We start from the raw sequence: 16,152 nt of genomic DNA, 5'->3' as shown, positions 1-16,152 counted from the left end.
AGTGGGCATGACTGGCCATGAATGTCTCTTGGGCTTACTGGTGGATTTGCTAGTGAGCAAAGATAACTCCATAAGACTCCAACCCACAAATCAGTTTGCCCAGGAAACAAATGCAGAAGTGCATAATTAATAATCCAGTGGTCCACTGGCCTGTTGTAGCTTGGATCTCCTACCCTTACCCCTCCGAGTGGCAGATGAGAGTTTGGAGAACATACTGTTTTTTAGGAATCAACAGCTGTGAAAGCAGAAGGGGCAGGACACTGTCCCCACCAGCTTCTCCTGCCACTGCCAGCAGTGCCTCTAGGGGCAGAGCTTGACCCCCTGCTGTCCATGAATGGAGTCAGGTTTAGAATAGGTGCTCCAGGTAATGAGCGAATTGTCATCTATATGTCCCTTGCCTAGTCTTTGGGGACATTGCAGTTAAACTTTAAATTTTAAAAGTTTGTCCTTTTGTGATTTCACAAAGGCCCAGCATATACCCAAGAAATGTCAGCTAGGGCTCATTGTGGAAAAGCATCATCTTCTCTCTGCTTTTTCTCTGCCTTTCTTCTACTCAGAATTTCTGTGTTCTTCTCCATCCTGACCTCTGTATCTGGATTTCTCTTGCCCCTGCAAAATCTTAGGAGCAGTGCCCTGAGTGAGGTCAGAATCATAAGAAAAGCACTCGGTTGAATTATACCAGCTTGTCTTGCCTTAGAAAGGTCCTTTTGGAGTCAAGATTTAGTGCACTACCCTCAGCTTTAGGAGAGGACCTGTGATGATGAACATTTGAAACTGTTCTGTCTGTGGCTGGCAGAAGTGGTTTAAGGCATTGTGCTGTGCTGCCCAGGGTTTCATTTTCATTTTTCCTTCGACGCGTAATGCTAAGGGGGAAATGATTTTCTTCCAGGATGAACTTGTTTTCATACTTTTAATAATTTTGACAGACTGAGCCAAAATGATGGATTGTTTCTCATTTACCAAATCTTCAATAGACTGCAGGTTTTCAAATTAAAGCATTTTGGTATGGAAACAGAATTATTTATTCATCTCATTATCTGTGCTCATTTATTTAGTTTTAGTTTTAAAAAGATAATTCTGAGCTTTTGTGGGTGTTAATATTAAAAGCTAGGAGATGCTGTCTGGCTGTGTGCTGAAGAGGAGAAGTACAGCATTGTGCTCTACGGAGAGGGTAATTCCACGGAGAAGGAACAGTGTATGTGAAGGCGCCTTGAACTTGGACAGGGTGGTGTTGCAGGAATACAAAGTGGGGGCAGAGGCAGATGAAATTGGACCACATCCCAAAGGGCCGTGTTGGCCATCTCGGGGCCCACTGGCTGGAGCAGGTGATGGGGCACGGGGCTAGTAGAGCTGGAGGGAGGCCTCATGGAAGGGGCCGCTGGAGGAGCTGGCCTGACTGGTATTGGGGGGGGCTCGTGGCACCTAGGAAGGAGCATGGTCTGTGGGAGTTTGACCTCTTTTCTGTAAAAGTTAAGAAGCCAACAGCTTAGGCTGTGACTTTTGGGGCAGCACCAAAATACCTCATGCGAATGTGTGCCAAACAAATGTCATGACGAACTACACCTCTCCCTCTGAATTAATGGCGTAGGGGAAGTGCCAGCAGCTGCAGTGAGTCTTAAGTCATCAGAGCGACAGCCCTTCTTTTCAAGTTTCCCCTTGTTCACAGAACCTAAAAATTTGGTGTAGGGCTGCGTAGACTGCGCCTCTATCCTTCCTGACCCCCTCCCCACCATGTGTGGGCTGTTCTTCGGCATAGTCTGTCACACACACCACCACCACCCCCAGTCTCGAATCTGTTTCTTACTTAGCCTGGGAATGAACAGGTGGTATTACATGTCTCTGTACACAGCAGGTACACATGATTATGAATGCCTGGGGGTCAGGTGTACCTTGATGTTTGAAATTTTATATTTCAGAAAATTGTTAATATGGTGCTTCTACATTTATTAAGTAACAGCTCCCCCAAATAACAACCATTAATATTTCTGCAGTGAAATATATAAAAATTCACACTAAATGATATAGGTAAAACATAAATCCTTTTCATATTGGTTCAGGCTTATCGCAGGTAAAGACTTTGCATTTTCAGAAGCTTTTTAAAAAAGTTTTGGACTTGTCGAAAAGGAATTCTGCATTTATACAGAACCTGTGGTGTTTGTACCCCCAGCAAGTATCACCCCACTCCACCCCCCTTTGGATTTTCGTCATTGTCCTCAACAGTCATTATTCTCAGGATGCATAACCCATCACAAGGCTTCCTTCCCCGCCAGCTCCTGTCTCTGGGTCTCTTCTCAGCTGCGCTATCTCCCTGTGATTGTGTGTTCATATTGTCCGCCGTGCGTGGTTTCCCACTGCTGGCTTTTAATGCACATTTGGTCTTGCTGAAAACAAAGCAGGGGCTTGACTAAAACCTTTGTGTTGTCCACATGGATAGATGACTGACTTAGTTATTAAATTCGGGAATCTTATTATCCACCCTTGTATTTGCCATCCATGCTTGCAAGTAGATTTTTTTTTCCTGATTTTCTTGCCCCCACCCCTCCCCCATAACCATTACATCAGGTGATGCAGCCTTTGAATATATTATCAGTTTGAGACTTTGAGGATTATATAAAGAACAAGGATATTCACTACAGCACTATTTGGATTTTTTTCAATAGTCAAAAAACTGCTTTAAAAATTCTATCAGCCAGGGTACTCATTAAATAAGTTTTTTCTACCCCACATGGCAACATACCATACAAACATTAAAAACACAGGCGTGGCAGCTCTGTACAGAGTGACCCAGAATCTTCTCCAAGTTAAGTGAGAAAAAAGTCCAGAATATTATGCTACCGTTTGTCTTTTAAAAATTCAAATATGCATAGAACATAGAAAGTTTATAGAACGTTACCAAAAATAAGTAGAAACCACAGAGTGAGAAGTTGGGAGGTCTTTTTTTTTTAAACCTTTTGAATTAAAATGCCTGGTTGTTTTACCTGTCTGAATATAAAATGTTTTTTTGTTGTTTTGTTGTTGTTATTTATTTTTATTTAAACATTTGTTCCCCCTATTTTTAATTTTTATTCCATATTTTTACTTGTCTGTTGATAAGGTAGATAAAGGAGCATCAGACAAGGTTTTCACAATCACACAGTCACATTGTGAAAGCTACATTATTATATAATCATCTTCAAGAAACATGGCTACTGGAACACAACTCTACATTTTCAGGCAGTTCCCTCTAACCTCTCCATTACATTTTGAATAACAAGGTGATATCTACTTAATGTGTAAGAATAACCTCCAGGATAACCTCTCTACTCTGTTTGGAATCTCTCAGCCATTGACACTTTATTTTGTCTCATTTCGCTCTTCCCCTCCCCCTTTTGGTCGAGAAGGTTTTCTCAATCCCTTGATGCTGAGTCTCAGCTCATTCTAGGATTTCTGTGCCTTGTTGCCAGGAAGGTCCACACCCCTGGGAGTCATGTCCCACGCTTGTTTTACCTGCCTGAATATAAAGTGTTTTTATATCTTTTGTACCCTTTCCTTCCTCCCCCTTCCCCTCCTTACTGAAAGGGCAATCTCCCTCTTCCCGGCCTCTTGGGTTGCAGGGTTTGGATGACTGGTGTCCCGTCTATTTGTTCACAAACCAAGTCAGGCTTTGATGTTACTATTTCATACATAGACTTCATTTGAGGCTAGGCTTTGTCCCCTTAACTTTGTTTACAGTTTTTTAAATGAGTCCTCCTTTTGTCCCATGTGAGAGCCTGCAGTGTGGCACACAGAGTTAACATCTTGGGTGGATGGGAGACCATCAAGTCAGTAGCCAGTGGCCCAGTCCTAGTTTGTGGGAAGCCAAATGTCCCCAGTCATTTTAAGGGGAATGTTGCAGAAATCTGAAATGTACAGCAGATGGAGACCCCTCCATCCTTCCATTTTACATTTTTCACTGATATGGGTAGTTGTATGAATGTATATATTTGTTTATTTACTTAATCCACTCTTTTTTAAAAAAAAATTTATTGTATAATATATATACAAAGCAAGGAAAGAAAAAAGTAGTAGTGTTCAAAGCACTAGTGCTTCAACAAGTAGTTACAGGACAGATCCCAGAGTTTGTCAAGGGCTACCATAACCATCATCTCAGATGGCAGTTGTATTTTAAACTTGTGATCTGAACGTGTCCTCCGTGATGAATGTGTGTGTGTTTCATTGCTCGGCCACAGGTAGTGTGAAAATCAGAGTAAGAGGCACATACACACAATCTTGTTCATTAGCAGAGCATTTTACTTAAACGTCCACTAAGGTAAACCTGCCCATTTGGTATTTTTATTTATTTATTTTCCCCTTACCCTCTTCCCCCCTGTTCCCCGGGCCCACATTCCTGGGCCTTTGTTTCTGTCTGGTATTTTAGAAATTTTGGGAGAGGAAGGCTGTGGGTGGGGCATTCTGGAAGCTGGGGGCAGGGAAGAGGGTGGTCACTTGGGGGGTCAGAGGTCAAGCCTGCTCCATTCAGCAGGAGCAGCCTGATTGTCGCCAGGCTTGGGGGATGGGGAGGCGTGTCCATGCATCTGCCCGGGAAGCCTCCAACCCGCAGTCCGAGGCCCTGGAATTTCTGCCGCCTGAGGACCTTTTCCCAGCCCCCCACCCCTTTCCTGCTGCCACATTTCTGGCTCTGGGACCCACTGCCAGTAGGCCTTTAAATGGAAGACATAGCCTCCAGCTTATAGTTTTATTTTAAATCTAACAGCTGGTTGAGAGAGAATCACACATGCACATCCTTACCTATTGATCTTGTTTGGTCAGCGCTAGAAATTGTGGTTTTTCAATCTTAAAAAATGTTGGTAGATAAAATGTGAAATTTTGTGCAATTTTTTCTCTAGAATTTATTCCTACTTTTAGCCAGAAGGTTTGTAAAACTCAGTCTAGTTTTAAAGTTTTTGGAAAATTAGTAGTCTGTTACTTATAAGCACATTGTGCTTATGCTTTTACCCTCCTTCCCTTAGCTTTTTTTTTAACTTTATTTTTTAGAGCAATTAGGTGTACAGAAAAAGTATGCAGAAAGTTCAGAGTTCCCATATACTACCATCACCACCACCCCTGGTTCCCTATTAATATTTTGCATCAATTTGGTATCTTTGGTATAATTGAACCAATATTATAATAATTATTGCCAACTAAACCCATAGGGTTCACTTTTCATGTTGCACAGTTGTTTTTATTAATTGTGCTAACATACAACCTAACATTTCCCATTTTAACCACCATCAAGTATACAGTTCAGTCTTGTTACTTACCTTGTACTAGCATAACCATTCATTACCAAAACTTTTCCATCACCCCAGACAGAAGTTGAATAATTAATCATTAATTTTCCATTCCCCACCTCCACCCCTTCCCCTGATAATCTAAGATATACTTTCTATCTAACAAATACCTACTTACTCTAGATGTTTCCTATAAGTGAGATCATATACTTGTACTTTGGGGTCTGGCTTATTTCACTCAATATGATGTCTTCAAGGTTCATCCATATTGTCATGTTTCAGATTCTTTTTTTTTTTTTTGCAGCTGAATAATACTCCATTGTATGTATATGCCACATCTTTGAATCTACTCATTGGTAGATGGATGCTTGGGTTGCTTCCGTCTTTTGGCAATTGTGAATAATGCCACTATAAACATCGGTGTGCAAATATTGGTTCAAGTCCCTACTTTCTGTTTTCTTGGGTACAAACCTAGAAGTGGAATTTCCAAGTCATATGGTAATTCTATATTTATTTAACTTTCAGAAGAACTGCCAAGCTGTTTTTCCCGATGGCGACACCATTTTACATGTGTACCACCAGTGTACATCCTCCCCAACATTTGTTAAACCCTACCCCACCCCCTTAATAGCCATTCTAGTGGGTGTGCAGTGGTATCTCTTTGCGGTTTTGTTCCCTTAGCTTTGTCATCAGCCTTCTGGGTGTGGTTCTTATCCCTTCTCTCCCTGTCTTCTCACCCCTCTCCTGTGGCCACTGTAGGCATCCTGGAACTGCAGAAACACTGGCCCTTCCAAAACCACAGTGTAGCCTGGGTATTTAGAATTTACCCCATGCAAAGTGGTGCTCAGGCAGGGATTGCCAGGAATCCCCTTATATCTATTTTAGAGGTGTCTCAGCTCTCAAAGCTGGGCGTGGGGGGGGGGGGGGCTGATGTCAGGGGCTTCAGGCAACTTAATCCTCCTTGCTGCCTCCTCTACTTCTGGCCATGGAATCTGCCACATTCTTTAAAATGCTACCATTTGTGAAGTCTCTGGTGTCCAGTAGCATCCAGACTTCTTATTTTAAGGATGACGAATCTAAAATCCAGAAAAAAAGCACTGTAATTCCTTAGAAATGCATAATTGGGGTCGAGAGTTATTTCAAAACTGTTAGATTCTTGATGTGAGCTCCCCCAAGATAACCGAACTTCCCGGCAGTTCAGGGATGGAAAGGGTCCCCTGCGAAATGCAGCCAGATCCCATGTGTTTCACAGAAGAGACCGCAGCCCAGGCAATCCAGGAAGAGGACTGGGTGGTCTCACTGCCTGGTAGTGTCAGGCTCAGGTTAACAGCTTCCCAGTTTTTTCCCACTCAACCACAAAAGTATCCCTGACTGGAGATGAGGGCAGTTGAATTCTCAGACCTTCACGTGAGCCCACACACTGAAAGAAGAAGCATAGTCAATCCACACAGGTATCCTGAGAAAAAGTAAAAAAGGAACCTTCTGAGAAAAGGTTTTCACACTTCATGTTAGCATGGGCATCATCCTTCATTCCCATGACAAATGGAAGAGAGCAAAGGGAAGGAAGGTGGCCTAGGTTGTTGAAACTGATAGAATTGCTTTAGCACCACTTCGTGAAAAGCAACTGTGTTCTGCAGTTGATCAGCTTAGCATCTTTGGTCAGTATTAAAGTTAGCTTGATGTTTAGACTCCTCTATAAGTTTGTATGTTCTCTATAAATTTGTATGTTGTAGACTTCTCTATAAATGTTGGATAGCTTTAAAAAGCTATTGGCGTTGGGCGGTGTGACGGTAGCTCAGTGGCAGATTTCTCGCCTGCCATGCCAGAAACCCAGTTTTGATTCCCGGTGCCTGCCCATGCCAAAAAAAAAAAAAAAAAAAGCTATGGCCTTGAAGAAGGCAAATTACCGCCACCTGGTTGCTGCAAAAGCACTGCAGAGGACAAAACTAGTAGAATAAACTTTGAAACCCACAGATCACATTTCCCTAGTATAAAACAGGGTCCATAAAACCTACTATACCTGAGCTGTTTTTTTTAAAGTAGGAACATTAAGTTTTTCCTTTTTCCTATTTCTGAATGCAAGGTTCCCAGAGAAGCAGTCTAACCCTTCTTAGTTAATTGACCCCAAATGGAGCAGCCTTGTTTACTTGATGGAGCCAGTTGGGAGTTCATTTCCTAATGGACATTCTTCATGATAGGATTTTGATCAGTTAGTAAAATTAAAATCCTGCAGAGTGAGAGAAGGGGGCATGTATTGGTCAGCAGTCAGAGTTCTCCAGAAAAACACATCCGACAGGTTATATGTTTGCTATGTATGTATGTATGTAAATATTTTGAGATGTATTATGGAATTGGTTCCATGACCATGGGAATTGGCAAGGGCAGGCTGCAAGTTGGATTTAGATGAATTCTCCAAAGAATCTGGAAGGCTGACATAGAACTAGGAATTCTTGTTGAAATCATCAGTTCTCCCTTTAAGACCTTCAACTGATTGCACAGGGAGACTCCTCTCATTGCCGAAGGCAGTCTTCTTGTTGATGGCACATATAACCAGCCATTGATTAAACTGAATAATGATTTCAATCCGGAAATAACCTCATGCCAGGGTAACAGTTACACTAGTGCTTGCTTGACCAAATATCTGGACACCATAGCCTAGCTAAGTTAGCCCCTTTTCCATCCAGTCCCACGGCCACCTCCAACTTTCCTTCCTTCCCTGTCTCCATCAGCACTCCTCCCATCCCTGCTTCTCAGACAGAATGAACTTCTTATTCTGATGCTTGCAAAATCACTCCCATTTCTGGTCTCCACAATACCTAGCAAGGTGCTTTGAGAAGAGTGAGCGTTTTGTGTAATTCGTATTATTCCCCAGATGAGGAGGGTAGATAGGTAATGCTGAGGCAGGTAGGTAGTGCTGTACGTTTTTTGGAATTAGCTCTTCCGAAGACTCAAGTTGTCCTCCCTGCTGTTTTTGGTTGTGTGGCCTCATCTTCATCTGGGGATTAAATGTGGTTTTTTGTGTGCGTGTGAAAGAAACCCCTTGTGCACTGCTTCCTTGCCTGTTGTGTGTTGGCCGGCTTTCCCTCATTCAGGTGTACCGGGGGCAAATTTAAGCTCTGCCATTGAAAGCCATCCAGCAAACATTTACAGAGAGTGGTGCTAAGTGCCCTGCTCTAAGAAGGGATACAACAACGGGACTGGCCCAGTTTCTGTGCCAAGGAGCTTTCACTCTTGAGAGTTCTTCATTTATCAGCAGGTGGAGATGGTGCCAACCCTTCTCTCTCTCTTTCCCAGCATGGGGGCCCCAGGGAAATATATAACATCACATAAAGCAGTCTGTCAGCACTGGCTGCCTCCCAGGTTCAACTCCGTAGAATAACTTGGCAGGAAGAAGAAAGGCAAGAAGCTGGCTGACCTTACCAGTAGCTTTTTGCCTTGGTTCCAGAAGCTTAAGCCGGTAGCTTGCCTGAGTGCCTGGGAGGACCAACCTTTTTGCAATTGGCGCTAATCTTCTTGATGGGGAGAATGGAAACCACTGTGGTGTAAGGTGATTAATACTGGCTCTTAATCTTGCGTCACATACTCAGTTACTGTGATGGCAAGAGAAACTATTCTGATATGTCTTTTCATACGGGCCACCAATCTCAGACCAGAGCAACATAATCTTGCAACTTTTCTGGGTAATTAATCTAATCTAAGAGGCAGCGATATCTCTCATGCCAGGAGGGTTGTTTCATTTCATCATTGCCTTTGAAGTGTCTAGGTTATGGTTCTGAATGAAGCTGGAATGGGATGTGGAAGTTGTTTGGGTTTTCCCCACTCTTGATTTGGGGCAGAAGGTAGTGGGAAAGAAGAGCGAGTGAATGTTTTCAGTTGTGTTCACTGATGCCTGCACTGCGCCCTCTCCTTTTCGGGGTGTCGAGGGGGTGATTCTGTGTCTGGGATCCTGGACCCTGCAGTTGCTGCCTCCCCTTCCCCCACCCTGCATCTCTCCTTACTGATGGCTATTCATTCTCTCGTCCCCAGGTGCTCCACCTATACTGCGACACTTGTTCAGTGCCCATCTGCCGCGAGTGCACGATGGGCCGGCATGGGGGACACAGCTTCATCTACCTCCAGGATGCGCTGCAGGACTCACGGGCACTCACCATCCAGCTGTTGGCTGACGCCCAGCAGGGCCGCCAGGCAATCCAGGTCCGTTTTCTCCCACCCTCCACCTGTTTTCCTTGTCCATTCTTGCACATCGAGCCTTGCCCCTACCTTATCACAGTAGTTGTGTAAACTGAGAGATTGGAGGTGGGGGGCAGTGGTATGAAACAGTGACCCAAGCGAGCACATGTGATACCATGCAACAACAATCCCAGTGGGGTGGGAGGTGGAAGTGTCATCCTGACCATCCTATGAGATGAAGGGTCTTTGGTCCCCTTTATGTAGGGGTGTGTGGTCACAATTACCACTCACTCAGGGTTAGGAAAGTGTTCCCAGGTGTCTTAAGTTTTGGGACATATCACATACCTGCCTGAATCTCATCTGGCCACTTCCCCAAATCCCTGTGGACATTTGCATTTTTGAGTCAAGACTGTGAAGGGGTTGGGCACATATAAGGCTCTTGCTTTTTAGATAGACCTCTGTTTTACAGAATTTATAGGTGAGAGATATGTGAGCACTGGAAATTTTATGTATTGTTCAGAATGTTCAGTCTTTCTTTGGTGATAGGTCTCTATCATTAAGGGGTTGGGAAGAGCATTTGTAACTGAGGGGTGGTAGGTAGCAAAGTTCTTTTACTTAGTAATTGAGTGAGATCCAGATGTTAAGATTTTAGGAAAACAGAAGAGTATGATAGGTTTTCCCTGTGTTATAGGATAGACTTGAAAGTCAAACATTGCGCAGCCTCCAGTAGAATTGCATAGGGAATTATATTAATTTTTTCAGGTGTCATGAGTACTACTAGAGTAAGTAAATAAGTTTGAAAAATAAGATCTTTTCTGGAAATGGTAAGGAATTGAGATCTATATGCCCTAAAGAAAGAGGCAGAAGGATGATTTAGAATTTGAATACATTTCTGTCACAGCCCTGGGCATGATATTGAAGTAATCTTTTCTGACAAGTCAGATTTTCTGATGTTCAAGTCTTAAAATTGAAGGTTAGGAGTCTGTATTTCTGGAATGACTTCAGAGTGGCTCTGCGTTACCATTAAGCTTTTATTTGCCAGCATTTCTGCCAGTTCTTCCTTGTATTGTATGGCAGTTTATCAGTGCCCCCATGGCTGAAATGGTTTGTGTAGGACCTTGTCAGATGTCTCCTAGGGGCCCTGATGCTCAAGCTGGGAAGCTTAATGAACTATGGGTATCTGGGTCTCTTTTTATTGTGATAAAATCATCAGTCTGAGTATGGTCTGGGGCCAGAGTTTTTGAAGTTTTCTCAAAACACTTAGGAATCTCTCTCTCTCAAATATCCCCTCTCTGTCCTTGGAGATTGAGAACACTAGGGTCCTTGAAGCATGATTAAGAGCATGACTGGTGCTCTTGGGCCTCTGTGCTTTGTAGGATCTGCCACTGTGGGGAGAAAAATAAGTTGTCCTGATTTGATTTGCCGGAGGCTTAAGGAGAGATTTGGTGTTAAAAATGATGAAATCTTGGGGAAGTGGAAATCTGAGCATTTTTGTGGTGAGAAGGGAGAGAAATAGAAGGGCAGAATATACTGTCTGCCGTACTCAACTTTCTAAACTAAATACGGTTAGTGTTTGCTGATATCTGCTTTTTTGGAAGGGGTGGGGGGCGGGGTGCATGGTCCGGGATGGAACCCGCTCTCCCACATGAGAGGCAAGCATTCTACCACTGAACCACCTGTGCACCCTCAGAGCAGCTGCTTTTGAACAGTGAAAAGAAAAGCCTTAGGCATAGGCCCAAGGAGTGGAATTCAAATTATTAGTTGGTACTACTACCATGCCTGGTATTTACTGGAGCACTGGATCATGGGGTACCTTGTCGGAAGGTAGGGGAGGATTTGGCAGGGGGGTATTTGGTGGAAGGTGGAAAGGCTCAGTATTATAACAGCATGTGTGGTCACACCCAGGTACGCCCGGTAAAAATATTAACACTGCATAGATTCTGAATTGAGTTCCTACAAAGACCTCATGTAACCACAGGTGTGCGTTATGTGCTTAGCATGCTTCCTGGGCTCTGTATTATAAAAACACCTGTTTCTTTCTGAACGCTCTTGTCAGATCCTCAGTGAAGTAAGTGGCTATTCCCAGTAGACAAACATCTGAAAACGCAAAGACCCTCTTTTGAGTGAAAAAAAACAAACAAACTCACTCCCTGGGCATTTGTGGACACACAGCCCCCCTCTTTCACTCCCAGTTAGCCTTGGGGTGCCAAAACAAGCCTTTTGGGCAGGAAGGGGAAAATCAAGGTAAAAGATTGAAGTCAGGGTAGTTTCACTCAGTAAACCATTTGGTGAAAAGCCAGTTTATTCCTTGGGTAAACCAAAGAAACAGATTCTGTCCAGCAAAATCAGAAGTCTGGTGTTTCATAGTTTTCAACATGAACAACTGTTTTGTGCATGGGGTTGTGGGTGCAAATTAGGACAAATCAGTTAGTTATGTGTCATTGAAATAGATGAATGGGAATGGAGAGGTTACAGCCCATTGGCCCCCCATCTGGAATAAGGCAGCGGGGACAGCATGTGTTCAGCTGAGCCTCTGCTATGTTGGCAGGGCACTGTTCTGAGAGCTTCAGAGGGACACCGAGTTGTATCTATCTAATCCAAGTCATTAAAAATGGTATATCTAAAAAGACTTGGGAAAAAATAGGCTCTAAAGCACAGGGTAGCGCGTGTTTTTGTTTGTTTATGAGATATTTAGATTTGTATATGAATATACAAATGTTTTCTCATTTGTTGGTTACTGAGCATTTGAAAGCAGGTACCCTCTGAAATGTTGAGATGTGCCCTACCCCCCATAGCGAAATGTGGCCTTGAAGGCCAGTAAAAAACACACACTGATTTCAGTATGTGGTACTTCATGCCCTTGATTCTTCCAGGCAGTTGGTAAAAATGTTATGAAGTAGACAGCCCAACCACATAATTTTTGTGCCATTTTAATAGCATTTATATTAAAGAGTACAAAATAAATGTTTACAGTAACAGTGTTCTTAACGTGAAAAATGGAGAAAAAATAAGTATAGTCCATTGATATGCAATTTTCTGGAATGATACATATAATTAATAATGTATATATAAGGCCCTCAGTATTTTTTTAAGAAACTCACTTAATCCATTTAAACCGGAACATAGAATAATTCTGGCCACAGATTAAGAAGAGATTGTGATTTCTTTTACAGGGAATGTTTAAATAACAGATTTCATTTGGAAGTCCCTGGTCTTCCAAGAAACTGTCCTCTGTTTATTTGCTGTTAGTGTAGTATTAATGGATTAAATACATTATTAAATGTTAAGACATCAAACCAAATAAGGTGTTGTGAGGAATAGATTTAAATGATCACAGCAAACACCAGAACAAAGCCTCGCTGGTTTAAAGGGTCACAAGGGGGTAAAAAAAAATTTTTTTTAAAGAAGAAAGTAAAAGTGGATCTATTTTAAATGCCTAAAGGCAAGAAAGTGCTCTAACATAAATGATAGAAGAAACATAGGCATATAAGAAGCTGATGAAATTAACAGAGAAACAGCAAAAAGAGCCCTAGAAAAATGACTGACAAATAATTTTCAAATCATAAAAATGGCTAAAACAGGATGACACTGTCAGGTAAAATGAAGGAATAGCAAAAATGAACACTTACCTTACAAAGAGAAAAGACAACTGCCTTATGTAAGTTTATGGAAATATATTTGGCCTGAGCAGTAATATAGTTTAAATGATACGAGAAGATTATTTTAGACTTTTTCAAATCATCGAGTAATTAACTGGGTGTGAACACTGCACACTACTTGTGGTTGCTATAAAGGTGACAATAACTTGCTGTTCCTGCTTTGGGAATCTTCTTGAGGCAGTTGTTATCATGCCTTTCATTCAGAAAGGAGGTTTGTCGCTTCTGATGTCTGTACATTTAAAGTCTGTTTTGTCTCCTGCTTTTGGTTACAGCTTGCGTGAAACATCTTTTTCTATCCTTTCATTTTCAGTCTATTTGTATCCTTGTGTCTAAAATGAGTCTTTTGTAAGCAGCATATAGCTGGATTATATTTTTAATCCATTTTGCCAATCTCTATCTTTTAAGTGGTAAGTTTTGTCCGTTAATGTTTAAAGTTATTACTGTAAAAGCGTTTCTTGAATCCACCATCTTATCCTTTGGATTTTATTTATCAGATCTGTATATTCTTCCCCCTCTTTCTCTTTTTATCCTTTAAGTTAACCTTACTTGGAACTCCTCAATTCTGTGCCCTCCTCCAGACCTCCCTCTCCTGTCTTTTTTTTTAGCCAGCAGAATTCCCTTTAGTATTTCTTTTAGGGCCAGTCTCTTGTTGACAAATTATTTTAGCATTTGTCTGTTTGTGAAAATTTTAATCTCTCCCTCAGTTTTGACGGACAATTTGGCTAGGTACAGAATTCTTGACTGGAAGTCTTTCTCTTTCAGGATCTTAAATATTTCATACTGCTGCCTTCTGGCCTCCATAGTGCCAGTTGAGTAGTCCGAACTCAGTCTTACGCGGTTTTCCTTATACGTAGTATATTGTTTTTGTCTTGCTGCTTTCAGGATTTTCTGCTTCTCTTCAGCATTTGACAGACTGATTAGAATGTGTCTTGGAGAAAGTGTATTTGGATTTATTCTATTTTGAGTTCATTGGACTTTGATTTGCATATTTATGTCCTTTATAAGGATTGGGGAGTTTTCTCCCGTTATAACCTCAACTTATCTTCCTAGCCCTTTACCCTTCTCTTGTCCTTCTGGGACACTGATGATTATTATATTTATGCGCTTTATATCTTTAATCTCTGTGATAGCTGCTGTTTTTTTTTTTAATTTATTCTTTGTAATTCCTCTTTATGGTCTTCTAGTGTCTTTTTGATCTCCTTTATATCATTAGCCATCCCATTGGTTTTATTTAGTATAGTTGTGTAAGTATCTTTGATTAGTTGTTCCAAAGTCTGTGTCTCCTCCTGTGTTTTAATTTGGTCATTTAGTCTGGGCTTATATATGTCTGCATCACGATACACTTAATGATCTTCTGTTGCCTTCCAGGCATGCAAATATCTTGTTAGGTTTACTTTGGAAGTTGATTTTCTTCAGTAGTCTAAAAAGCTTTGTATTTGAGGGATGGATATGGAACACAACAGTGCAGTGACAGGTTGCAGCATAGGTATAGGCTTAGGTCAGGGACGCTGCGCTGGTGCCTGTGAGTTGGGGTATGGGACACAGGATTGTGGAAGTGCAGTGCAGGGGCCATGGGGGTGAGCTGCAGGTCAGACAGGCCTTGGAGCACAGGAGCAGGACTTATGTGGGGGACACAGAGGTAGGGTGCAGCGGGAGATGAATAGTGGCGCTGAGCAGATGCACAGGGGCTGGTGCACAGGCCGGAGGATGTGGGTGGGTGCGTGGAGCATGGGATCAGGGTGTGGGGTAGGTGGCACAGAGGTCAGGGCACAGGGAGGGCAGGGTGCAAGTGTGTTCTTGTGCAGGTGGAGAGGTTCAAGGGGCTGGGGATGTGGACAGGTAAGTGTGTAGGAGCAGGGCACAGGTTGAGGGGGTTGCCAGACATGGGTCAGGTGTGGGTGATGTCGGGTAGGTGGGACCCTGGCACAGGTCTGTGGGGGGGGGGGCAGTGGTGCACCTGTGTGTGGGGTTATGTAGCTTAGATGCACACGTGAGCACCTGCCAGGTGTGGGAGCAGGGTGCTTGTGCCAGGGGTTGGGCAAGGGTTTGCATGTGTACAGGGCAGAGGGGATGAGAATACAGGGGTGAAGAAGTCGGTGCACGGATGCCTGGAGTTGTGCCTGCTTGGGCTAGGAGCGGATATGGCGCGGATGCACAGATCAGGGCCTGCCAGAGCTGGGGGGCGTGGCTTGTGAGCGTGTATGAGTGCGCATGCGCCTATCTGAGAGGTCCTTACACAGATGTACACATATGCAGAACTTAGAGGGGGTGGGGCGGGATTGTGTAACTGCTTGGGGTGGGGTGTGGCCCTGGTATGGTGGTGAGCTGCCACGTTCTGGTTGCACAGGCGACCTCTTGCAGTGGTCAAGGAGGGGGAGGAGGGGGTCGAGGGGCTGGGTGTGGTTGCACGCGCCTCCGGAGGGGCGGGGCGCGACTGTGCGCTTACGCAGGAGATGTGGGTCAAGCTGGGACTGGCACGTAGGCGCCTGGGGCGGGGGTGTCGCTGAAGAACTTGGAGGCGTGGGGGAGTCATGGGGGGAGGGGGGCCGCCTGAGGGTAGTCTGTTCCAGGAACGCTGTTTGGCTTACTTACTTGGCTTACTTCCAAGTCCCCATTTCCCTGTCCTGAGGGCTCTGGGCCTCCTGGAAATGGGTGCGCTGGGCTGTTCGTGCTAGCTGGGCGGTCTCTGGTTCTCTGCGTCTTAATTCTTTAGTTTTTGCAACCAGGACTTCCCATGTTACCCACACCCTGGGATCGCTGTCTCTGTCACTTTCTGTCCCTTCTCTAGCTGTTCCTTGAAGCAGGGGTGAGCTTGACCTATCCTATTCCGGCGGGAAGAAGGTTTGTATGCACAGGTATTCAGTTTATAAACATTATGCCTGCTTAACCATGGGAGTAAGGATTTTGTAGCCAGTTTTGTTTCTAAAGAGTGTGATCACGTAAAAAAGGAAAAGTCAAAAAAAAGAAAAGTCCACAGTATTAAGAGAAATATCAAGTAGGTTACAAAAAATTATGTAAAACCAGAAAACAATGCACAAAAAAAAAATCTGGGAGGAAATAGACTAAAATATTAA

At 43.3% G+C, this 16,152-nt stretch overlaps 1 protein-coding gene across 1 annotated transcript in view; it reads left to right on the top strand.

Annotated features, from left to right (window-relative positions):
* TRIM71 (tripartite motif containing 71) overlaps positions 1 to 16,152 on the top strand; it is a 72,593-nt gene that overhangs the window by 41,413 nt on the left and 15,028 nt on the right. Inside the window, exon 2 of the mRNA XM_077129900.1 lies at positions 9,276 to 9,443. Coding sequence (XP_076986015.1) covers positions 9,276 to 9,443 — 168 coding nt within the window. The remainder of the gene's footprint in view (positions 1 to 9,275; positions 9,444 to 16,152) is intronic.

This window comes from Tamandua tetradactyla, chromosome 15 (assembly GCF_023851605.1).
Source record: "Tamandua tetradactyla isolate mTamTet1 chromosome 15, mTamTet1.pri, whole genome shotgun sequence".
In the NCBI taxonomy this organism is placed as follows: Eukaryota; Metazoa; Chordata; class Mammalia; order Pilosa; family Myrmecophagidae; genus Tamandua; species Tamandua tetradactyla.
Note: the sequence above shows the minus strand (reverse complement) of the source record. Positions and strands in the feature narration are given on the sequence as shown.